Here is a 27311-nt window from a genome sequence, read left to right as displayed (position 1 = left end):
AGTTTTGTATCTTTTTCTCCCCTCTCGGAAAGGCGACGTCTCTATCTCTCTGAGAAGGCCTGGCACCTCCCTTTAACGTAAGGCTCTGCTGTTCTACGCCCTCTCCGCAGCGAAAGTGAAACGAACGCACAAGGGAGGTTCCAGAGGAAGAGCTAACCAGCCGACGATGCGATGCAGAAGACGGAGGGTCATGGGCCGGACGGGGAGCTTATTGTGGCTGGTGTTGGTGATCGCGCTGATGGTCCTGGTGCCGCTTTCAGGTGAAAACCGGGTTGGGCTGGGGGGTTGGGTTGGGAGGAGTGCTGAAGGGAGAGAGACGACTGGCAGGCCCGGCTAGGCCGAGCCGCATCGAATCGAGGCCAGGGCGTCGGGGAGCCGGAACCCAGAACCGTGTTTCGTTATGCTGCACTTCAACCCGCGCAGTTGCCTCTCACAGTTCATTTTATCTTATCACCAGGTGATCTATAATGCACCGAGCGATCAGCACTGCTAGGTTGTGCTTTGTAGCTTTCTTTACTTTGAGAAATTATTTATTAAAATATAGACAGGAAATATGCCATAATCAGTACATGTTTTTTCTATATATGCATTGTGAGTTCAACCCAATATATTATTTCCTTTTGAGGAAGTAGCAATGTCACTCATGTTTCTTAAAACAGTATACCATTTGAAGTGTTTGAAGGGCTGTTACACATAGTGGTCTCAGGGGTTGGACAGTTTGTTTGTATTCCTCATAGTTTTGAAAAAAAGAAATGTGGCTCTTAGATTTATGAATAAAATCCATGTGGGGGGGGGGCTTGACAGGATAGATGTTAAGATATTTCCACTTGTGGAAGTGCATGGACAAGGGGTTAGAGGTACAAGATACAAGAGGTCCAGTGATCACAATGCCATTAGTTTCAATATAATTATGGAGAATGATAGGTCTGGACCCAGGTTGAGATTTGTGATTGGAGAAAGGCTAACTTTGAGGAGATGTGAAAGGATTTGGAAGGAGTGGATTGGGACAATTTGTTTTACGGGAAGGATGTAATAGAGAAATGGAGGTGATTTAAAGGTGAAGTTTTTAGGGTACAGAATCTTTATGTTCCTGTTAGGTTGAAAGGAATGGTTAAAAGTTTGAGAGAGCCATGGTCTTCAAGGGATATGGAAACTTGGTTAGGAAAAACAGAGAGATCTACAATAAATATAGGCAGCATAGAGTAAATGAGGTGCTTGAGCAATATAAAGAATGTAAAAAGAATCTTAAGCAAGAAATTAGAAAAGCTAAAAGAAGATATGAGGTTGCTTTGGCAAGTAAGGTGAAAATAAATCCTAAGAGTTTCTACAGTTATATTAATAACAAAAGGATAGTGAGGGATAAAATAGGGCCCTTAGGAAATCAGAGTGGACAGCTATGTGTGGAGCCAAAAGAGATGGGGGAGATTTTGAACAATTTCTTTTCTTTGGTATTCACTAAGGAGAAGGATATTGAATTGTGTAAGGTAAGGGAAACAAGTAGGGAAGTTATGGAAACTATGATGATTAAAGAAGAGGAAGTATTGGCGCTTTTAAAGAATATAAAGTGGATAAGTCTCCAGATCCTGACAGGATATTCCCTAGGACCTTGAGGGAAGTTATTGTAGAAATATCAGGGGCTCTGACAGAAATATTTCAAATGTCATTAGAAATGGGTGTGGTGCTGGAGGATTGGCGTATTGCTCATGTGGTTCCATTGTTTAAAAAGGGTTCTAAGAGTAAACCTAGCAATTATCGGCATGTAAGTTTGACATCAGTGGTGGGTAAATTAATGGAAAGTATTCTTTGAGATGGTATATATAATTATCTGGATAGACAGGGCCTGATTAGGAACAGTCAACATGGATTTGTGCGTGGAAGGTCATGTTTGACAAATCTTATTGAATTTTTTGAAGCGGTTACTAGGAAAGTTGACGAGGGTAAAGCAGTGGATGTTGTCTATATGGACTTCAGTAAGGCCTTTGACAAGGTTCCACACGGAAGGTTAGTTAGGAATGTTCAATCGTTAGGTTTTAATATTGAAGTAGTAAAATGATTCAACAGTGGCTAGATGGGAGATGCCAGAGAGTAGTGGTGGATAACTGTTCGTCAGGTTGGAGGCCGGTGACTAGTGGTGTGCCTCAGCGATCTGTACTGGGTCCAATGTTGTTTGTCATATACATTAATGATCTGGATGATGGGGTGGTAAATTTGATTAGTAAGTAAGTAAGTATGCAGATGATACTAAGATAGTATATAAGTTGTGGATAATGAAGTAGGTTTTCAAAGCTTGCAGAGAGATTTAGGCCAGTTAGAAGAGTGGGCTGAAAGGTGGCAGATGGAGTTTAATGCTGATAAGTGTGAGGTGCTACATTTTGGTAGGAATAATCCAAATAGGACATACATGGTAAATGGTAGGGCATTGAGGAATGCAGTAGAACAGAGTGATCTAAGAATAATGGTGCATAGTTCCTTGAAGGTGGAATCTCATGTGGATAGGGTGGTGAAGAAAGCTTTTGGTATGCTGGCCGTTATAAATCAGAGCATTGAGTATAGGAGTTGGGATGTAATGTTAAAATTATACAAGGCATTGGTGAGGCCAAATTTGGAGTATTGTGTACAGTTCTGGTCACTGAATTATAGGAAAGATGTCAACAAAATAGAGAGAGTACAGTACAGAGGAGATTTACTAGAATGTTACCTGGGTTTCAGCACCTAGGTTACAGAGAAAGGTTGAACAAGTTAGGTCTTTATTCTTTAGAGCATAGAAGTTTGAGGGGGGACTTGATAGAGGTATTTAAAATTATGAGGGGGTAGATAGAGTTGATGTGGATAAGCTTTTTCCATTGAGGGTAGGGGAGTTTCAAACAAGAGGACATGAGTTGAGAGTTAAGGGGCAAAAGTTTAGGGGTAACACAAGGGGGAACTTCTTTACTCAGAGAGTGGTAGCTGTGTGGAATGAGTTTCCAGTAGAAGTGGTAGAGGCAGGTTCGATATTGTTTAAAAATAAAATTGGATAGGTATATGGACAGGAAAGGAATGGAGGGTTATGGGCTGAGTGCAGGCCAGTGGGACTAGGTGAGAGTAAGCATTTGGCACGGACTAGAAGGGCTGAGATGGCCTGTTTCCATGCTGTAATTGTTATATGGTTATAAAGGGTTGCAGACATCCCACCCTGCAATAACTCATTTCTGGGAGGTAGCACCCCTGTCCCTGCAACCCCATATCACCCCTCCCTAGTCGACCTCCAAGGGTGTATGTAATACTTTGTTTAGTGATTTTGTCTAATCTGTAAACCAAGTTGGGTATGTGCAGAGAATGTAACATTAGAGTATGTACTTATATTATCATGGAGTCATTTTTTATTCTATTACAACTTTAAGCAAGTCTACAGGGAGTTTGGACTCATCACGTAGGACATCGATAGAGTAGCTCCTTAGCAGCTAGCCAGATATTTTAACTAACTTAGCTATGCTAATGAACGAATGACAACTTTTAAACTCACCTCAACATGTCTTTTACATTTTAACCCACCATGGGCAATAGAAAAGTCACTGTTGTAAACAGTGCAGCGAGCATCACTGTCATTATTTTTAAGGTTGACTGTAAAGCCTGCCCATAGAGAAAACTGGTAAGTCTACTTAACATGAAGAGAGACCAATCAGGATGGCCCCCTCTTCCCCCTCCTCTGTCCCTCACTCCCACTTCCCCTCTCTCTCCCCCTCTACCTCTCAAAAAAATCGATTTCTGGGATATTGTATATAATTTGCGGGCGTCAGGGAGCCGCTATCAATATGCGGGAGACTCCCGGAACTTCCAGGAGAGGTGGGATGTCTTGGTTATTTACATTGATCTGTTGGTAAGTTGGTTTATTATTGTCATGTGTACCGAATTACAACTTTGTACACTAAAATACTTTGCTTTGCATCCCATCCAACACATTTCATCACGTCAAATCAACACATGGAGAAAGTACAAGGGGAAAACAGTAACAGACTGGAGAAAATACTGTTACAGTTACAAAGAAAGTGCAGTGTAGATAATATGGCGCAAGGCCATGGTGAGGTCAGTTGTGAGATCGAGGCTCCATCTCATTGTACTAGTCTGAAAGAAGCTGTCCTTGAACCTTCTGGTACATATTTTCAGGCTCTTGTAGCTTCTGTCAAATAGGAGGGACAAGAAGAGAAAATATCCAGAATGAGTGGGGTCTTTGGTTATATTGGCTGCTTTACCAAGGTAGCAAAAAGTGCAGGTAACGTCTGCTGAGGGGAGGTTGATATGCAGATTAAGGTGTGTAGAAATTTCTGAGTGAAGTGAATCTCTGAAAGTCAGAAGGTGGTGGAGGCCAGATCATATAAAGTGGAGATCAGTAAATGTCTGAAACATTTGAATATATGAGGGCTATGGAAAGCTTGCAAGGGAGCAGAGTTGAGGCCAGCATAGATCTGCCCAGATCACATTAAAAGGGGAACTTTTGAGGGGACTGGTGGCCAACTCCAACTCCTGTTTCTTGTATTCTTGACAGGACTTTAGACTGTGGTATTTCATCGTAATGCCTTTGTGGTGGCTGTACTGAGATGCAGTGCTCACAAATTGTGTTTCCCTCCTCTCATCTACTTCATTGACACCCTTAATGTGGAAAATAGCCTGAAATGATCATTGTCATATCTCTTCTGTTTTCTTTAGTTAATGATTTGCAATGACTCTTTGGAATCTTACCCGAGTTCAGATTTGGATCAGAAACTGTGATGACCTAATTAATAGTGAAGTTAAAAAAAGATAGGATCGGGGAAAATAACATCTTGCAATTAAATATGGTAAAATATTTTAAGGCACAGCACAGAAAAGTGTTAGCAAACAAAATGTGCTTTGAGAAGTGCCTCAGTCTTTTTATTGTGCAACAGCCGTAAGCCATTTTAAAAGGTGTCTTCAAGTAAGAAAGGAGATGTCATGTTTGGAGTTCCAAAACTTGGGTCATAGGAAGCTTAAGGTACAATTGTCAGCAGTGGAGGAATTATAATTGAGAAGTGAAAGATTCTAGAAAGTGAGGAATGCAGGAATCTTAGCTGGTTGTACAAATCAGAATTAGAATCAGGTTTATTATCACTGGCATGTGACAATGGGAAGGAACTCAGAGTTAAGGAAGTTGGGGACTGATGTATGATGTGAAAACAAGTATTTCATAACAAAAATATTAATTTTAAATATTGGAATAGTTGGATAAATGGTCTATAATGTTTTCTGTATAGGCTAAGATAAATGTATGCACAATTTTGTCCAATTCACTCTGTTCTATATTTTGTCTTAAATTTATAGAAGGAGATTTGCAGCTGAAAACGAATAAAGGTCCAGTGGAAGTAATCCTTAACAAAAATGGACTTCTGCAGTGTCAAATTGCCAACCTGACTGGAATCTCATTGAATCCAACGAATTTAGGCATCTTATGGACTTTCGGTCAGGGTACTGAAGCAGAAAATGTCCTTATGTATACTAATGGGCACATAACATCTCAATGGAAAGAAGCTGAGCTGTCTGCAGACACTATTCAAAATGGAAAAATGTCCCTTTTGCTGAGAAACGTTACATTGAAACGTAGTGGAGAGTACAAGTGTGAGGTTGTTATTCCACCAGATTATAAAGAATCTGTGAAGGTGAAGCTTGAAGTTTTAGGTAAGATGATTTACTTCATGTAACCGTAAATTATACAGTGGCATCTTATTATATGTAAGTTTGTATTTTAGTGAAAATATTTTTGGAAACAATGTTTTGTCTTAGTATGAAAGCAAAGTTCTACATTTATTGGAGATCCTAATTAAGGACAAACATTTTTGGAAATAATGTCAGGTAGAAGCTATGAACTGAAAGACAGCTGATGTCTTAGTTCGATTTTGCTGAATAATTTATGCTTGTGTTTTCTAATCTCATTTTTCATAATGGTCTGCATGTAAATGCTGTCTCACAAGCTGATGATCCTTTACACAACACATTTGTACAAATGATCGAGTTACTTCGAATGCAAACTTGCAGTAGTTCAAAATCTTTGCATTCAGCATTTCAAATGAATTCAAGTTTAAAATAAAATAAGGTCAATGTAGTCATGGATCTCAGTCATGGGAACACATTGATATAGATGTTGGAAATCTGACACAAAACAGCAAAGTTGAAGCAGTAAAACAGCATTTGTAAAGAGAGAAACAACTAATGTTTTGGACTAATGCCCTTTCATCAGAATGTGCCCATTAGCAACAATATGTCAAATAATGCACTGTTCATTGTGTCAATCAATTCTGCTTTAAAAGTGTCAAATTATGGAAGGGAGCATTTCCAAAGAGATGTACGGAATTCAGAAATTACACAACTCAAGTAAAGATAATATAACCTATAAATAAATGTTAGCTGCTTTTGTACATGATATGGAATTAGGTGCTAAAAATTCCTCTTTTTGGTGTGCAACTGAAATAGATTAAAAACCTGCATATTCGCTGTCATGAAATTTTATATTGTCAAAGGTGCATATATCTAGTGGAGCTGCAGCTCACAGCCTCACTGACTTGGGTTCAATCCTGTGGAATTGCATGTACTCCCTGTGACACTAAGAGATCCTTCCAGGTGCTCTTGTTTCCTCCCAAATCTTAGTCACATGCTGATAGGGAGATTAATTGGCTACTGTTAAGTGTCCAAATTATTATTGACCCAGTTATAGCTACGATGCTGGCTTTAATCTAAGCTGTCTTCTGCATTGTTCTTCTATATAACCCATTCATTCTTTTGTCCTTGTCCTATCAAGTCATTGCTCAGCTCCAGACTTATTTTAGCCTCTCAATTCTACAGTTGTCTTTGTTGGTGGCGTGTATGTGTATCCAGGCATATATGTTTGATGTTCCAATATATTTCCTTACAGTTCAATGCATTTTTATTGTATACAGTAGCTTTGCTAAACTGCTGCTATTTATGTTGAAGTACCATTGTAAAATTAATCTACAATTTTTGTGTTACAGCACAACCTATGGTGACTGTTGTTTCCAAAAAGGTTGTGGAAGTTGGCAATGGTGGAGAGATGTTCTTGGGTTGTCATTTGGATGGCTATTATCCTTGTGAAAGCAACATAGAATGGTTTAAGTTAAGTCCATCACAAAGTACAACAAAATTGTTAACAGATATATGCATTGCCCCACCAACCAAAAATCCTGATGGAACTTGCAAATTAACTGCTGAAGTTCGGTTTGAGCCTCAGAAAGAAGACATTGGCAGCAGTTTCAGATGCCGCGTGACACATAAGACTTTTCCAGAACCATACACCGTGAATGCTGCAGTGACTTTGAAAGGTTAGTTGTAGTACACTTGCTTTTTTCAAAAATTAAAATTTGAAGCTTGGAACTTTTAGTTAAATTCCCGTTTGGAGAGCAACCTTGGTGGATTTCTGATGTCTATTTTAGGCCATCTCTTGGGTTTCAGGAACTCTTGACTCGGCTCTGATTCTGTAGCTCATTAGATGACTTGGGATTTGTTGCCTTATTGGGATGGATAGGTAGTTTCCACTGTGGGGGAGAGAGGATATGCTTTTCCATCATTTGTATTAGATTTTCATATGATCCTCTTGTTCAAGGTTCTCACTTCCACCTAGAGTGCTCTTTCTCCACTTTTGGGGAATCAGAATCATGGACAGAGATTCCAGAAAATGCCATTGCATTTTTTTTCAAGGAGGCTTTGACAATAACCTTGAATATTTTTTGTTATCCACCCAGTAAATTTGTCTCATGATATCTTGAAATAGCATGTCTATTTCATGTGTGAGACCAGAATGGGGTTGGGGCTGGGGTTGTAGTTGTAAAATTTATTTGGAAAACAAGTCTGATTTTTTTTAAAGAAAATTAATTTTGACATAAAATTTTCAAAGGCTTTTAGAGCATTGATTAAACTGAATATTAACACACATTATTTTGGTGAATCTTTATGCCTATGTATCCATGAACTCTTGCGCAGGTGCAAGTAAATTTAAATACATTTGTATTGTTGATCGTTATTTTGCCAAAGTGTTGTGCCTTTTATGGGAAGTTTCTCACAGTTGCTTCTTCCATCCCATCACTTCACTCTCCTTTTTAATTAGGCATTAAGTTTTTTGACAATTGTGTAACTTCAGACTTAATTTTACTTGATTTCAAAGTACTTTCACTTTCATAAATATTGTGGAAGTTGGCAATGGTGGAGAGATATTCTTGGGTTGTCAATTGAATCATAAGTAGAAAGTAAGAAAATTTATTTCTTTCTCTTTATTAATGGACTTTAAATTATTCCATGTTTCAAAGTTGTTTCTTAGTAACTTGATACTCAACAAAAGATTACAGCTCAAGACGTACAAAAAAGCTGGATGAACTCAGCAGGTTGGGCAGCATCCGTTGAAAGGAGCAGTCAAGGCTGCTGCTTTCAATGGATGCTGCCTGACCTGCTGAGTTCATCCAGCCTTTTTGTACGTCTTGATTTGACCACAACATCTGCAGTGTACTTTGTGTTTAAAAGATTACAGCTACTAGGAAAAGACTTTGAAGTGACCATCTTGTAAATTCTTTTGCACTTCTTTTTAACAGAAGCAGAAATTCGAATATCCGAACAATCAATAGTTGGAAGCGTCATTGCAAGCCTTATTATCTCTGTATTACTAATAGGCACAGGAATTTTTCTGTACATGCGGTACAGGTACAAAGGTAATGTCTGTGTACCAGTAATTTGTAGTTACTGACTCAAAGGAAACTTAAAATTATTGGGATGAGACACAATAAAAACTTAATGCTTTTATGCTAGATTTTATAATTTTCTGGTTAACCAGTGCTGCACAAAACTTGCTACAGTTTTGAGATTTTCATTTATTTCATTTGATATTACTAAATGCGAATGTTTAATCTTTGAACTGAAATTAATTGTGAAATATTACTGTAAGTTTGTTTCATAGTTTGAATAATTTTCATGCGCTTCTTGTGTAGAATCTTTTCTTGAACGCTAATAGTTTGCTTTATAAAGCTGCAAAATGTCACTGTTACTTTTGCATTTTATTGTTGTACAATTGTTTTGTATCACTGATTCAGCAGGGTTACCAATAACCACCGCTTAGTTCTTTTGGAACTTAAGTGAATTGAATAACACTTACATGGGAAGGAAATTCTAAGGATCAAATTGTTAATTGAGGAAATTGCTATTTGTTAAATTAATTTGTTAACTGCTGCATTGAGGAAAATGATGTTGATTTATTATTTTTATATTTACTATTTAGTGCCTGAATTTATATTTTGCTGGTAACACAAGGAAGCCTTAGTTTCTTTAGATCTTTGAGCAGTCGTTTTGACCGGTTGGGAAAGCCACCAGTGTGTTTCAAAGTGTTTCCAATGTAAACTGGACAAAGTAGACCTTCAAAAAAAAACCTTTGGACAGACTGGCGCAATGTGCTGTCTCTAAACTGTACTGCAGACTGTGAATGTACAGTAGATGTGTTATTTTTTTATTTCTCATGTATATTTTAAAACAACAGACATATTTTGGACTGCTAATATTTTGTGGTTTGTTACCTCACTTCTCTGTGGCACATTTTATGCTTTTTCCACACATTGGAACTGGCAGCAGAACTTTGAACAATGCTGGTAGGCAGCCATCGATCCCAGGGGATCATGGGTTTTTGCCTCTGCTGGACTGTGTCCTCTTCAGGGCACAATCCTGGATGGGAAGATTTGAAGAACCGGCTGTTGCCCATGCAGTGGGTTCCCCCTCTCCGCATCACTGATGTAGTTCAAGGGAAGGGCAAGTGCTGATACAGCTTGGCACCAGTGTTGTCGCAGAGGTTGCCAGAGTGAAGTTGTAAACAACATCAAACTGCCTTAGAGACCCTGGCTCCAGATTTCTTCCTCGGGGTTTTCTCCCAAAGCCTTTCCCGTGGGCGGGTATGGCCGCAAGGCACTGGAGGTTTAAACTCAGAGTTTTCCTTCTCCTAGCGGGCTGCCGTCCAAGACTGATGAGCCCTATAGAACAGTGCTATTGTCCTACATTTGGTCCCACTTTTACAGGATGTTTGTTTTTCTACATAATTTAAATTTGCACTAAGCTTATACATTTATGTTCCTTTTACATAGCCTTGATTTGCTCGTTATCTGTCAGAAATACTGATGCCACCTTAGGAAATGTCATTTATGTATTTGGTGTCATGGGAATGTAACAGTAGCTTGTGATCATTAAGCATTGTCTTTAAGTTCATCCTCGTAGAATGAATCATAATAAGGCTGCAGTTCACCTACCATTGATCTAATTTAACTAAAACCATTAGACAGAGGTACAGAATTAAGACATTCATCCCATTGAGTCTGCTTCACCATTCCATCATGGTTGATTTATTATCTTTCTCAACCCCATTCCCCTGCCTTCTCCCCGTGACTTTTGATGCCCTTACTAGTTAAGAACCTATAACTTTTATTTTAAATATAGCCAATAACTTGGCCTTCATGGCCATCACTGGCGAAGAATTCCACAGATTCACCACCCTCTGGCTAAAGAAATTCTTTCTCATCTCTGTTCTAAGGAGATTCCTTGTATTCTGAGGCTGTGTTCTCTGGTCTTCGACTCCCCCACTACAGGAAGCATCCTCTCCATGTGCACTCTATCTAGGCTTTTCTATATTCAATAGGTTTTAATGAGCTGTCCCTCATTCTTCTAAACTAAGCGGGTACAGGCCCAGAGCCAGCAACTGCTCCTCACATGTTAGCCTTTTCATTCCCAGGATCATTCTTATAAACCTCCTCTGGACCCTCTCCAATGTCAGTAACTCCTCCTTTAGATAAGGGGCCCAAAATTTCTCACAATATTCGAAATGCAGTCTGACCATTGCCATTTAAAGGATTAGCATTACATCCTCCTTTTTATATTCTAGTCCTCTCAAAATGAATGTTAACATTGCCTTTGCCTTCCTTACTGTTGACGCAACTTGCAAGTTAACCTTTAAGGAGTCCTGCTTGAGGACTCCCAAGTCCCTTTATATCTTTGATTTCTGAAATTGCTCGCCATTTAGAAAATAGTCTATGCCTTTATCCTTCTACCAAAATAGACTTCTCTACACTGTGTTCTATCTGCCACTTCTTTGCCCATTCTCCTAATCTAAGTCTTTCTGTAGACTCCCTGATTTCTTAACACTACCCCTCAATGTACCTTCATATTGTTCACAAACCTGGTTACTAAGCCATCAATCCTATCATCCAGATCATTGACATATAACATGAAAAGAAGCGGTCTCAGTATTGACCCCTGTGGAACACCACTAGTCTCCCACTGACAGCCAACCAGGAAAGGCTCCTCTTTATTCCTACTCTTTGCCTCCTGCCAACCAGTCAAAATTCTATCCATGCTGGCATCTTTTCTGTAATACCATGGGCTCTTATCTTGTTTAACAACCTCATATAATATTGACTTCTGGATGGCAAACATGAAATATGATTGAAATCAAATAATAGTATTTGCCAAATAAACTTGAGTCTTCACTAAGGCTTGTTCATCCTAACTGATATTAATTTTTAAGAGTAGTCAGAGATAATTCTGAGTAATCCAAGTTTATATTTTTTTTCTTTCTCAGTTCCACCCAAGTTATCAGATATTCAGCTGCCAGCTCAAATTATACACCGAGAACTTACAGAGATCACTTGCCATGTGTCTGGATTCCGACCTAATGTGATCCAAGTTGCGTGGTATTTGAAGAGACCAAGTGACACTGGAGAGAATTTAATTGGCGAATTCAAAAGATACCAGATAATAGAAAGTTTTAGGTTAATAAACAGGAGCGAATTAACAGAGAGAGGGAATAAAACTCCGGATAATTGGAAACTCCACACACCAAGTTTCAAGGACAATGATGATGGAACATACAGCCTTTCTAGCACTGTTGAAGTTAATCCTGATGTAATAAAGGATAACAAAGTAGAAGTCAAGTGTAGAGTGTGGCATCCGGCTGGAACACAGGAAAAATGGATCTGCTTATGTGTTGATGGAAGTAAGTATTTTATGAATCAATATAAAGTCATTGCTGTGTTGGGAAGCTAAGTGGGCATGCCATATTTAATTTGTTCAAATGTTAGATCTCCATCACCATTTATGATTCAAATCAATAAGTACCTGATTGCAGAGCTCGGAATTTACAATCTTGGATTTTCCAATTTATTGTGTTGATGTTCTTTACTTTTCTTTTGGAGTTCATGGTTATACATTTTTAATTGCATACTCTGATTTTAAAAGAGTTTTGAAAAATGATATTTTTTGCTGCTGAAATTTGCTATGGTGTATGATTAAGTTATGTGAGAATAGATCTTATGTATAGCAGATTGATTAGTTTTGTGTACATCCAGAATAGTAAAATAATTTATTTAAAGGTTTTCTTACATTGTTACAGATAATATGTGCCACCAAGAAATATAATTAAGGAAATAAATTTACTCCACTTTTTGAAATGTACAATATACGAAAATGGATCTGGAAACAGGACTATAGACTCAATGTGCTGGAGGAGCTCAACAGGTCAGGCTGCGTCTATGGATGGGAATAAACAGTTAACATTTCAGGCTGAGATGTCGACTGTTTATTCGCAGCCATAAATGCTGTCTGGGCTGCTGACTCCACCAGCACATTGTGTGTGTTGCTCTAGATTTCTAGCATCTGCAGTATTTCATGTGTCAAGGACTATAGGCTCAGAAGGATAATGGAAGTATTATAGCAATGCCTTAGATAGGGACTGAAATAGTACCTCTATTGAAGTCCATAGAGCACTTGCACTCCAAAAATTGCTGTCAGGACTAGATCAGTTTGAAGAGTTAAACTAAAATTTAAAGAACTTTGTTAGTATTTCTGTATTTTCTCAGTGTTAGGAAACCTCATAGCATTTTACAGCGAAAGGAAAACTTTTGAAATTTAGTTAGTTATGAAATTGGGAACAGGTTGTTGAACCAAGGTAAATTATTGCAAACTAAGATAAAGTGAACTTCAGGGATTAGTTGGACATCCGGACTGGTTTGTGGGCTGAACGTCCAATCTTTTGCTTCATTGTCCATGATGGGATGATCATTTTGCTAATTTGCCCTGAAATGCAGAGCTACACCATTGAGTCTGAAAATCGCGGCATGTGAAAGAGAACTTAGAGATACTGCATGACACATACAGAATGTCAGAGGAACTCAGCAGGTCAGGCAGCATCTATGATGAGGAATAAACAGTCAATATTTCACACTGGGACTCTTCATCAGGACTGTAAAGGAAGGGGGAAGAAGGTTCTGATTCTGTCTTTCTTCCACTTTCTTTCCAGTCCTGATGAAGGATCTTGGTCCAAAACGTCAACTCTTTATTCCTCTCCATAGATGCTACCTGTCCAGCTGAGTTCCTCCAGTGTTCTGTGTGTGTTTCTCTGGATTTTCAGCATCTTGCATTTATAAGATACAGAATAAATTAGAATGGGAAGATTGGATGGGGACGAGACCAGTTGCAAAGAAAGTTGAAGTATATGTGCAGTTTAATTTCTGTATTGTAAATGACTTCATTTTATTAATATCATATGAATATTCAATAACATTTTCTGAAAGGGATTATATACAAGTTAAACTAATTTTACTTTCTTTTTCTCTTTAGTTGCTCCTAAATTGTCCAACATAATTATTCCTTCTGTTGTGCAGCATAACAGTTTAGTGATGCTGACATGTCCAATAAATTCTTTCAAGCCCAATCATTTAACAATCACATGGTATAGAAACAGAAAAGGGAAGAAGTCATACTTGATGGTCTACAACACTGGAGATGAACTAACTTCCTCTATTGGCCGGTATTCTCATGATTTGAAAGAGTTTAGTTTTCCAGGCCACATTTACAGTATCTACAGTATGTTGACCTTTAAAGCAACAGTACAAGAAGATGATGGTGATGAGTATTTCTGTGAAGTGAATCACATGAGTTTGAAACATCCAGCAGAAAAACGGATTAAGCTGGATGTAAAAGGTAACTCAGATTCTAAGTTCTTGATAGTACACTTTTTGTTAAAATGCATAGTCATCTATCCTTTGTTAACATTACAATGAGATATTTCAGCCAGAGACAGTAAGTGACAGTTCACTGAGGTATTTTTTACTGACTAATAATGTCAAATGTAATCATTTATTACTTGTATCTCTGTGGTATCTGTGTAAAATTGTGTTGCTGTGACTCCAGCTTTCTTTGTATGGGATTCTTAGTATGTTTTTAAAAGGGAGAACATTAATTCAATCCTTTAGAATGTATTTAAAAGAGACAAATGGTGAAATAATAAAGTGCTAAGTTGTGCTGTCAATCTAACTGAATCTTCCATGATTCTGTATGTGTGTTTTATTACACCATGTGATTCAAATTCCACTGATCCAGCCTTTATAAACAAATCACAAGCACATTTCACATATTATAGATTTGTGATAAGGAAAATCCTTAGTTTTGTATTCTACATCTAGTGTATTCTATATCTAAAATAAGAATACTTGATACTGGTAGTGAATATATAGTAGTTTGTGAGGTAGTTCTGTTAACCAACATCTGTCTCAAGAGCAAGCTTATAGAACAGGTGAAGGTTTTGATTTCAGGAATTTTCTGCTTTAACTTCCTTCCAGTGAACTAGTTTTATTACTAAGTATGCTCTACTTTCAGTTGCATTTCCTTGGATATTAATGTGCAAAATTGACCCTGCATTTTCTACCTTACAAATTATTGTAAGGTAGAAAATGCAGGAGCAATGCCAGGGATGTTTATTTCTTACTTCTTTGTGTTTTATTTCATTACTTATTCTGATATAATTTAATGTCCCTCACTACAAGCAGATTCAGATTTGTTAATTATTGGTTGAACTATGTATAGGATATGTTAATTAGCACTTTTGAACACTATCACATTTTTTTTTAAAGTTTAGGATATCCTGTCTGATTGACATGTACCATTCAAATACATTATGAGCAATACAATTGAAAGTGTCATATTTTGACTGTGCTGTTAAGCAGATTACTGATCTCAGACTTCAAGTGGATGTTATTGATTCTCTGATACAATTTTGAAAAACAAAAGACATATCTGGATCATTGTGCTTTTTACTTAAAATGTTTTGAATTTTGAGTGTGTTTATCATGAATATGAAATATACATATGAACTTAGAAAAACTTTAATTATTTCTATTTTGCAGCATTTCCTTCACTTAATCCCATCCTGTGTGACCCAGTGAACCCTAGAATAGACAAAGAGTTGACTCTTTCTTGCAAAGTGCATTCATTTTATCCTAAAGAAATTACTGTCCAGTGGTTCAAAGATAAGAAGGCGATAATGGACTTTGAGACATCTGAAATTATTGAGAATCCTGACAACAAATTGTATGAATTAACCACTACTTGCACAGTAACTCCAACGCTATTGGACATAGAGAGTAATTACCAGTGTCAGGTTAATCACAAGAGCCTTTTATTTCCAAAGTTTGTGGAATATGTTCCTGAAAGTTTAGGTATGTTTATTTTCTTGTCATCAACTTAACTATATTTAAACAATATAGAGCTTTTTGTTATATGTTATCTATGTTTTAGTTCTATACATTGCATTCACAGTTTTCAGTCCACAATGAATCTAGTCAGCAAAATAGATGCTCCATTTCTCTCACTTGGGAACATAATAGTACTCTAAACACAGTAGGACAATAAGTAAATGTAATTAGCAGATGTAATTGTATAGCTAGACTGCTTGCCAGGACTCTGTTTACACTTACTTGCCTTTTACATGCTTTAGAGACTCTTGAAGATTCTCGAATACCTCTGATTTTGGGTTCCTTTTGCAATGTAGGAACCTTTGGCCATGGAAAAATAATCTTGCTGTTAAATAATTAGATTATATTGAAGAGCAGTGCTTAATATTGAATGATGTTGCTGATCAATTTCAAAGTGGACTGAGTAATGATAAAATTACAAGGAATATTAAAAATCTTATTTCTGAAAACACGAATAATGTTATTCAGCATGTATTGCCTGACTGAGCATTAACTATTTCTGAAAATCTTAAAGATACAATGCTGGTTGATGATGTATAATGCTAGATGATGTTCCAAAGTCTTGATAACCACCCTACTGTAATACATCCATTCATTCTGGATTAATTCTTGATATTTTTCAAAAGACCTGTAAAATGCATCTCATGGGGCTTTTGATTAGAAAGATTACATTGCTTAAAATGTAACAAGAAGGAATGAAATTACTTCTCATTTCTCGCGGAGTTAATATTAAGTGACAATTTCTGGTATATCAGGAGACCTGAGTGAACATTTAAATTGATGGCTTAATGTTGATAGTCCATGTTGTGGCATTCTGTTATTTTATAAACACTAATTCTGTTAAAAATACATGTTATTAAATGTTTGTGGAGCATATACATCAAACAAAATTTAAACTGTATTTTAGCTTTTCTTATTTCTCTTTATAGTACGTTCGCCCAAAATAAATGAAATTACCTGTGATCCTGTCAACCCTGAAATTGGGAAGGCATTGACCTTGGCCTGTGAAATAAAGGAGTTTTATCCAGAGGATATTCAAATTGATTGGTTCAAGGATAATGTGAGAATAAATGAAAATACAAAATATGAAATCTTTAATAAAGATTTAAAAAATGAAGATGGTTTATACAGCAAAGTCACCAAATTAACATTGATTTCAAGCTCTGCTGATCATCAAGCTGAATTCAGAGTTGAAGCTTATCATTCAAATTTGTCTGCAAAACCTCAGAAACAATGCTTTCAATTGTTTCTTAAAGGTGAGTTAAAATTTTCTGTATATTGAAGTATGGTATCTGAAAGAAGATTTTCATTGAGAGTAGCAGCCAGTGTTTATAGCAAGACCTGCTCTGAGAATGTTAATTGAGAACTATTTAAGTATTATAATGTCACACGTGCAACCCCCATTCTACAGGGGCTGGGGTTGGAAGAGGATGGCACAGGAGAGTCCCTTCTCCTAGGGAAGAGTTTGTATCATGTTCGTCCAGGATGCATAGCCACACTATCTGTACATGCATCAAGAAGGTTGAGTTGAAAGAAAGTACTTATTTTGTTCATATAAATTCTGAGAGCAAATTTTATTCTACATCTCAGATTTCTGAGCAGTAATTTGTAAATTCTGTAACATGGGGGGGGGGGGGGTTACTTTTAATTATCCAATTTTGTACTTCCTTTACTTTCCTTTCATTCTGAAAAGGGATGGTTCAGTTTTTTTTGTGAAGATGAAGAAAAAGACCTAACTACTTCCTTCTGATGTTCAATGACCACTGACAACCTGCCCCACCATTCATACCCTGGAGTCACTACTGATCAGAAACAACCAAACAACCAAAAATAGCATACCAGAGCAAACCAGAAGCTGGATATCTAGTGGTGATTTGTACATCTGACTCTATACGGCAGAGGTGTCGAACTCAATTGCACATGGGGCCAAAACTCAAAGCACACTTTAGGTCGCGGGCCGAACAGGATAAACATTTATTGAACACACTAAAACTAAACATTTTTTGAACATAAATATGAATAAAAACAGACAGGAATATTATTCCAGAAAAAATAAACTAAAACTTTAAATAACTTAAATATTTTGCTCTCCATAAAAATATCTCCTGTCAGTATTATACAAGTTAGAAATATGAGCATGCTGCAAAAAAACCCTGAAAATATAAATAAAATTTGTGCTTTTCAGCAAAAGTTAAAACAACAACAAATCAAAACACTCAGTTTTCTTTGCTCTTATGCCATTTTGTCAGAGCTGGATGCTTGGCATCTTTTCTTGGCAATAAGTTCGTTTAGGTTTGGTGTAAGGTTCTGTGTTGTGGAGATTCTCAGGATGGACTGCAGGTGTTCATCAGTGAGACGACTCCTGTGTGATGTTTTGTTAATCTTCATCACTGAGAAAAGCTTCTTACACAGATATGTGCTACCAAACATGCACAAGGTTCGAGCCGCATGTAGACGGAGCTGAGGCATTGCTTCAGGAATGGAGCGAATAAACTACAGTGTCGTACTTTGCCTTTAGTGTCCCATTACACTGCAGCTGTATCAGCTCCATCTGAATCTGTACAGGTGCAGTTTCCATGTCGACGGCAAATGGGTTGCGAAGCAGCTCGAAATTAATTTTTTGTGCTTCAAAGTCACCAAAGCGCCGTGCGAACTCAGTGCGAAGTGCGCTCAGTTTACCAGCAAAGTGCGCATTTGGGAACATCATTGCGCCCAAATGGTTCAACATTACTTGGCAACAGGGAAAATGAGGCAAGTTGCACTGGTGCATTTGTGTCTCCCATAAGAGCAGCTTCACTTGAAATGCCTTCACTGCATCATACATGTCAGTGATCATGCGGTCACGTCCCTAGAGCTGAAGGTTTAAGACGCTGAGATGTGTTGTTATGTCAGCCAGAAACGCCAACTCACATTTCCACTTTTCATCCCGCAAAACTGTGGAGACTTTTCCTTTACTGTCCATGAACTGACAGATTTCCTTGTTGAGCTTAAAAACTATTGAGAATCTATTGAGAATTGAGAATCTATTGAGAACTTTTCCCCAACTCAGCCAACGCACCTCTGTATGATAAGGAATGTCGGCAAACTCTGAATCTATTTCCCGCATAAAAGACTGAAATTGCCGGTGATTTAAACATTTAGCTCGGATAAAGTTTACAGCTTGTGTTACAGTGCTCATTACATGTTCCATCTTTAGGACTTTACCACACAGCGTTTCTTGGTGTATGATGCAGTGATATGTTGTTAACTCACCAGTACAGATCTCCTCCTGCATCTTTACCCGCATCCTTCCCACTTAGTCCACTTTTTTCACCGCACATCGCCGGTGCTCCATCTGTTGTAAGTCCAATAAGTTTGTCCCAGGGCAATTTCATGTCGGTTACACTTTGACATACATTTTCAAAAATGTCTTTTCCTGTCGTTGTCCCGTGCATCGATTTAATGTTCAATATTTCCTCTGTAACGCACAAATTGGAGTCCACTCCTCGGATGAAGATAGCCAGCTGTGCAGTGTCCGTCATATCAGCACTTTCATCCACAGCAAGCGAGTATACAATAAACGGGTTGCTTCTTTCAATCAACTGTGTTCTTAAATCAGTGGCTATCTCACAAAACTATACTCAGCAACCCATAGGTTTTGAAAGACTCTTTTTTCAGAATCAACTTTTCTCTTCGCCATTGTTAGGGGTTAGCTTTGACTTCAGAATAGCGTTGTATACAGCAACAGACGCTTGATGCGGGAATGTTCCCGGGTAGCCTATCGGCAGCTGTTGCGCTGCATTATGGGATCTGTAGTTTGTGTGTTATCAGCGCTTCATATCGCCGGGCCATTAATAATTAAAATAATAGATCTATCTAAAATGATCTCGTGGGCCGGATATAATTGTACGCCGGGCCGGATATGGCCCGTGGGCCTTGTGTTTGACACATATGCTATACGGTGTCTACATCATTGATAAGACTAGGTCTGGAGTATAATTGAATATTGTTCTCTGGATGTATTAGTGTTGAGCTAACTAGCCAGGATATTACAGGCACGGCACCCAATACAAAATATCCATTGTCCACATCGTTAGCCACCTGCAAATGATGCTTCCCATGTGAATAATGCACATGAAGTGTTGGTAATACTTTAGTTACATCTCCTGAACCTCCACTGCTTAGAAATGATAACACCAGGTGCATGGGACCATATTGAAGTCCTGTGACTTGAACATGTATTTCTTTCACTCGCATGGACCTTGCTGACTAAATTTGCCACCTGTAGGACCCACTTGGCTGCACCCAGTTGTTGTCCCGAGAAGGCAGTGGGTTTAATTTTGCACACGGGTCTCAGATTTTGAGTATTTGACATCTCAGGCCATTTTGGCAGCTGATGACAGTTTGAATGATGTCAAATTTGTCTGAAATAGGGAACAGTTATAAATAGAATATAATTAGAAATGCAAGCCATTAAAAAAAATCACATTAAAATACTAACAAATAATTACGCTAAAATAAAGTCTGTTTTTATTTTACGGATGAGAACATAGAGACAGCAGGGCTTTCGGAGGCTTCTGCACTTGAGTGATCTATCTATCTGTCTTGTGTTTTTCCCTGTCTTACTCTGTGCCTGTGTCTGACTCTGCCTGTCTCTCTTTCTGTCTTTCTCCTGTCTGTCTCTCTCATTCTGTTTTTCTCTCTCTTTCTCTTTTGATGGGGGGGCGGTGGGGGAAGAGTCTGCTGGTTCTCAAGTTGGGTGAGCTCGATTAAGTGACACTATGGGACTGTTGGTCTCCCCTCTTGCTGTGGCAGGAGTGATACCTCTCCCTCCCTTGTTGGTGAGAGAGAGCCTGTGGCATGTCAAAGTGCTGGGTTATGGACTGTAGTCTTTGATACATTCTAGATCATGGTTGCTCTGGGGCCTTGCTGTTGCTTGCATGGTGGGCGGTGGGGCTGATGCTTCCTGCTGGAACAAGTGGGGAGGGTTGATGCTTTGCTGCTGCTATTAGGGAGGGAGGGGCTTTGTGGTTCTAACACTTCTGTCATTCATTCTTTGGCATTTTCTTCTGTTTTGTGGATGTCTGTGAAGAGTAAGAATTTCAGGTTGTATACTGTATACATTTGCTGATACTAAATGGAACGATTGAATCTTTGCCTTTTCACATTGGTTGATTCCTTTCAATTGATTCCATGGGTATGTCATTACCATGTGACATGAATTAGACCTTACCTGCCCCTCATCACTATTCCACTATTTGAGTCAGTTGTGTGCCCAGTGATGAAGCCAGCAATCGTATATGTTAACATCAGGCTTCAGGATATCTCAGAATGCTAGGATTTCCTTGTGGTCTGATAGCTGGTCTTCCCAATAGAGACACTAATTGTTGCTAGGTTTGGTTTAGACAATTGTAGTCTAGATGGTGAGAGAGCATTAATACTTCAGTTTTACAAGGATGAGTGGAAATAGACAAAACTGCTACCATTGTCACCAACACCTAATGTCAAAGAATTGCTTAAGTAAAAGCTTGGAAATATATTATGCACATATCAAGTCTTTTGTAGATATTAAATCTAATTTCTTTTCATTGTAGGCTCACCGAAATTTTCAGACTTCAGCATTGAGCCAAAGGTTCCATTGTATGGACATCAGTTAACCGTGTCTTATTGGGTGTATGATCTTCCAAGTAAACATTTTACTTTTGAGTGGTACAAAGGATCTGAGCCTGTGAAAACAGGAGTAACTAATTCAGATTTTGTATGTACCCCTCAGAAGACTTACAAGGTAGAGAGTTGTCTTACATTTGTAGTGACCGCAGAAGACTTTGGAAAAGAGTTAGTCTTTCTGTGTAAAGACTATTCTAAAAATGAATTCAAAAAACACACGCAACTTCCCCTGAAAGGTGAGTGAATTGCAGAAATACTGTTTTAATAATATTTTTAAAATAGCATATAACAGGCATTGAAGATAGTAAGGATTTTGCAAAAAGTTCAGAAGAATGTTTTTTTTTGTTCATCATGTTACATGGGTTTTTAGAAGAAACTTCTTGTTGTTGGCTTGTCTAATCCATTGTGAGGCTCTTCACATGGAGATCTGTGACAACCAAGAGCAGGAGAACCAACAAGGACGTTGTTTGCCTAGTCAGATGAAAGAATCTTCACACACACTCATTTGCTCAGTAAAAGTTAAAATTATATATTGTGTAGAAAGTATAATAATCATTGTCATGGCGTTGTACAGCACACAAGTAAGCCCATTTTCTGACCACATCCATGCAGATTCTTTGAGTCAAAGAGCACTTTAGCACATAAACAGGCCCTTTGGCCCATTTAGTCAGTATGAACTATTATTCTGCCTAATCCCATTGACCTGTACCTGGACCATAACCCTGCTATCCATGTTTTAACCCAAACATTTTAAATAATGAAATCAAACCCGGATCCACTACTGCTGGCAGCTCATTCTGTACTCTCACCACCCTTCTGTGTGACGAAGTTCCTCCTCATGTTCCTAGTACATATTTAAACTTTCACCTTTAATGTATGACCTCTAGTTGCAGTCTCATCCAGTCTTAGTGGGGTTAAAAAGCCTGCCTTATCAATGCCCCTCATAATTTTGTATACCGCTACCAACTCTCCCTTCTTTCTCCTAAGCTTCAAGGAATGATGTCCTAATCTATTTACCCTTTCCCTATAATTCAGGTCCTCATGTTCTAGCAAAATCCTTGTAAGTTTTCTCTGTAATCTTTCAATATTATTGATATCTTTTCTGTAGATAGGTGACCAGAACTGCATACAATACTTCAAATTAGGCCTCACTAATGTCTTATACAACTTCATTATAACATCCCTATTCTTGTACTCAATACACTTATTTATGAAGGCCATTTCCAAATCCCTTTTGTTCTGCTGCATTCCTCAGTGCCGTACCATTCACTGTGTAAGTCCAAATCCGGTTTGTCCTCCCAGTGTGCAGCACTTCACACTTGTCTGCATTAAAATCAGTTTTCCATTTTCCAGCCCATTTTTTCCAGCTGTTCCAAATCTCACTGATAACCTTGAGAGTTTTCCTTGCTGTCCCCTACACCTCAGTTTTGGTGTTACCTGTAAGTTTGCTGAACCAGTTTACCATATTATCATTCAAAACATTAATATAGATATCAAACAACAACAGACCCAGTGGTGCTCCATAAAGCACAGGCTTCCATTCAGGGAGGCAAACATCTACTATCAGAACCTTCTTGACCAACTTCCCATGTGGGGCCCTGTTAAAGGCCTTACTAAAGTCTGTGTTGACAACATCCTTTGACTTCCCTTCATCAAATTTCTTGATAACTGCCTCGAAAATTTCTATGAGACTGTTTAGACATGATCTACCATGCACAAACCATGTCAACTATTTTGCCTCTCTTTTCTGACTTCGTATGCACAGATTATGACCATATAATCCTCCTTTGCCTTGCCTATTTGATTCCATCACCTTCTCTGGCAGCAGATTCCAGATATAAGACAGTCTTCGTGCAGATTAATTTGTACATTTTGGATTAAGTATCTAAAAGAAGAAAAATATGGAAAAAATTGCTTTATTAATTTTTATTGGAAATTTTTAATACTTCTCAAATTAAGCTTTCAACTCTTGGTAGATAGTAGTTAGCCTGATTTTGTAGCTTGCATACAGATTCCATTGTCACAGACTATAGAAATACAAACTTTAAAGTGAAAGAGTATCATTGTATATACAGTACATTAAGAAATAAATTCAGATATATTGTGAATGCCAGAGGTTGCGGAATGACTTATTGTTCATTTCAGTAGATATTGCATACAGCTAATTTATTTTGTTTAGACATGATCTTAATGTTTCTTAATGTAAATTAAGTACAATGGATTCCAGTTAATTGAGACACGTTGGGACCAGTACATTTTGGCGCAATTAAATGGCTTCCTCAATTAGATGAAATTTTGTGGAAATAGATACAAAGTATAAAAAAGACAAACTACCATTTAACTGAGTAACAATGTATGTATTTAAATGAAATACAGTAAAAATTAAAATACTACCAACACCTGCACAGTAATATAAATCTGTGTATCAATTCCAAATAGTTATTGGAGGAATTCATTTGCCATGTTCTCTTGATTGTCTGTAAATGAACAAAATCAGCACTGACACCTAGTGCAGATAATGGATTTGCCTTCCTACAATGTAACCAATATTTATATCCACCACACCTTCATTTTCATTGTAACATTCAGGATGATTGTGGATACCTTTGTAACTTGTACCTTTCTGAATAAGTGAAATCATTTCATTTTCACTCCCAGCCATTTTTGGAATCTCAAAGCCTGATTACTTGAAACCACAGTGAGCAAAACAGTTCCGAGTGTTTTGCTGCTTATTTCTTGTTGACTATCAGTGCCAAAAATCACTGCTTTTTGAACACAAGAACATGAAACTGATGCTACTTAATACCTGTTTACTCTAAGCACAGTGTAATGTTTAAAAGCCACTCAAGTGCATGCGACTGATACTATTTAGACACTGTCCGGCAAGTCTTCTGCCCCAGTTAAGCAACATAGTGTCCCAAGTAAATGAAGGGAATCCTGGCTATTTTCCCAATTTAGTTTTTATTCTTAAAGATTTGTCCCAAATAAGTGGCTGCCCCAATTAACTGTTGGTCCAATTAACAAGAATCCACTGAATTTAGCTGCTTATTAATGAAGCTATTGAACAGTTAATCATATTCCATATTTGTGTCTTATTTCCATAGCTGTGCCTCCTGAAATATCAGAAATCAGCTGTACTCCTGTTCAGCCCAAAATGGGTGAAATTGCCACTCTTACTTGCAGGATTGAACATTTTTGCCCAGTGGATATAGATATAGTGTGGACACAAGGATCGAAGACATTGAAGGATCTGCAAGTGGTAGAACCACTGAAAATGCATGAAAATGGGCTGTACTCTACAATTACAAAACTGCCAATTGTCATAACAAGAGATTCAAAAGATTTTGTTTGTGAAATTCGACATGCACTGTCCAATGATATTGTTGAGAAGACATTCACATTACAGATTTAAGTATCTTTTGTAATTCTTAAAATAAGTGATGAAGCAATATCAAGAACATGAGATGACGAACCCTTGAAAGTGAGTTCATAGGTTGTGGGAACTGTTAAGCGATGGTGCAAGTGTAGTCCTGAGGCTCCTGTACTTTTTTCCTTTAACCACTTACTGGTTTGCATAACTTGTTGAAGATCCAACTTGCTCCATCTATGAAATTGTATTCATCAGTGGTACAAAACCTAGTCAGATGCTCAGTCAGTGAGAGGCAGCACCTAATGGTTACTTGGCAAATGAAACTTAAGTAAAATGTTTTTATTTACAGGTAATTCACATGCTCATCAGAGAGACAGTCCTCTTTGAGTACTTGAGCACATAGTTTCTAGAAGAGAGTCAGGAAGTTATGTGAATATTATGTAAAAGGTATTGAGAAAAAAAAATGATGTGCAAATCCAGGTGTCAAGAGAGCTTGAAGTGGATGAGTGCCAGATGGATGTTTGGCAACATTTCAGTTGTACAGTGGTAACCAGTCATTGATTTTTAGTGAATACAGTCAATATAGAAGCTTCTGCAAAGATCATCATTTACTTTGGTGTCATGAAGTTGACTCATTTAGGGGTCATTTACAAGGAGAGCAGGTTATGTGTGCAGATGAAACATGGTTTTAGACTAGCTTATAAACAGGGAGAAGGCCTCGAGAATCTTTGCATGTTTAATTAATTTCACAGTAAGCTTTGCAGTCACAACAACATCATTATTGCTAATCCCTGCAGTGACATGGTGATTTACAACTAAAGCTGGATTTGACACAAAACATAAGTCCAGTATGTTACTTTCTCTAGTAGGATGTCTAACAATTTGTGTCAAATTAAAATAAGCTACAATATCAAGAATTAGTTTACTGATTGCTACATAACTGCCCCCTTGGCGGACAATACTGCTGTCCCAATCCACACTAGGCAGATTAAGATCTCCAAGAAGCCAAATAGATGATGATTGAGGGATTTTTTGAAAGAGACAAATACCGTTCCTTTAAATAAACAACTTCAGATGATGGAGGGCGATAGAATGCTCCAACATACACCGGTTTTAGGCCTTTAACATGAATCCTAATCCACTTTATTTCACAATTTGAATCTAGGGTACTTTCTTCAGTTACTATGTTACAGTAACTAATTGGCTGCCCCAATTAGCTGAAGTTTCATGAAAATAGATAAGTATAAAACTGAAAAACAAATTTTGTATTTAAATGAAATACAAAATAAAAACACTACCAATAATACCAAAGTACTATAAAAGTGCATATTAGTTCTTAATTATCAAAGGAGGAATTCATCCAGTGTACACAATGAACAGAATTAGCAGAGACACACACCTTCATACAATGGTATTGATGATTGCATTCTCCAAATCTTCATCTTCATTGTAACATTCAAGATTATTGTCAATATCTTCAAATTCTTTGTAGATCTTAACTTGCTTAAGTAGTGAAATAGTTCATTTTCACTTTCGGCCATCTCCAAGCCTGAATGCTTGGAACTGCTGCAGTGAGCAAAACAGTGCTGAATGGTTGTCTTGATTATTTCTGAACAACTATTAGTGTCAAAAAACGCTGCTTTTTGAATACAAACACAAATGTCACTTTTTAAAAACTGTGTGCTCTTGGCATGGTGTAGCGTCTTAACGTCTACACAAGTTCATTCAACTGATGCTAGTTAGAACCTGTTCAGCAATGGTCTGCTCCAATTAAATGGCAGAGTATCCTAAGTAAACAGTGGGAATTACAGCCAATCTTAATTGCCCTTTAAGTTAATGGCTTGGTGACCATTTCAGGGGACACTTTAAAAATCTATTACTTTAGAGGATGTAGCCCAGCCAAATAAGGAAAGGTTGGTTTTCTCATGTTGATATTGTTTAATAATGTTGTGTTTAAAAATGTTTCTTTCAAGCTGGAGATAGAAAATGCTGTTTTTGTATACCAGAACTTTATTTCCAATATTGTAAATACATTAATTTATCTCCCTGCTGAGCTATATCCATATTGTAATATTATTCTAAACCAATATTTGCATTCTTATAAGGTCCAGATCTTTGTAGTTAATCTAAATCAGTATTCAGATCAGTATGGATGGTAATTATATAATTTATGTGTTCTCAAGATCAGCTTGATTTTGTATCACAGTTGTATCAGATTTTGTATCAGCTTGATTTTCACTATTTGATGTTAAACTGAAACAAATTGAAGTTACCTGTTCTTTTAAACCAGAACCAAACTTGATACATTAACAGTTCACATAAATGTTAAATATAATGTGTGATGAAGCATCTTGTTGATGATTTTGTGAAGGAACATTGTGTCACATTAAAATTACATTTTTTATAATGAGCATTAATTGTAAAATGTTTGTACAGCCTTTAATTTTTAAATGATTTTTTTTGTCAAACATAATCCTTTTGTCCATGTTAATTGTGTTTCTCTATTATTCTATCTGCAGTATTTTCAATTTTTTTATTTGGTTATTGGATTAAGTGTTTAGTTATTAGCTAAGAAAATTCCTCCTATTTGTAACACCTAGAGTTTGGATTCTAACTATTCCAGCAGGCTGGGGATTTCCATTTCTTAGACTCAAGATTCATCAGAGGGTTTCTGGGAATGAAGAGAACTGAGGGGAAAATAGGATTGAGCAAAAATGTTAATGTGACCATTTCAACTGTAGACTTGG

General features: G+C 37.5%; 1 protein-coding gene across 1 annotated transcript; it reads left to right on the top strand.

The window, feature by feature from the left end:
* Positions 1 to 27055, top strand: LOC140729569 (uncharacterized). Its single transcript, XM_073049479.1, has 10 exons — positions 1 to 260; positions 5314 to 5667; positions 6996 to 7322; positions 8583 to 8699; positions 11600 to 12013; positions 13636 to 13998; positions 15201 to 15512; positions 16478 to 16804; positions 21122 to 21430; positions 24299 to 27055. The coding sequence occupies exons 1-10, from the start codon at positions 167 to 169 to the stop codon at positions 24604 to 24606; spliced, it is 2925 nt and encodes a 974-aa protein (XP_072905580.1). The 5' UTR covers positions 1 to 166; the 3' UTR covers positions 24607 to 27055.
* The last annotated feature ends 256 nt before the right edge of the window (positions 27056 to 27311 follow it).

This window comes from Hemitrygon akajei, chromosome 6 (genome assembly GCF_048418815.1).
Source record: "Hemitrygon akajei chromosome 6, sHemAka1.3, whole genome shotgun sequence".
Lineage (NCBI taxonomy): Eukaryota > Metazoa > Chordata > Chondrichthyes > Myliobatiformes > Dasyatidae > Hemitrygon > Hemitrygon akajei.
The sequence above is the reverse complement of the archived record's forward strand: the minus strand, read 5'-3'. Positions and strand labels throughout refer to the sequence as shown.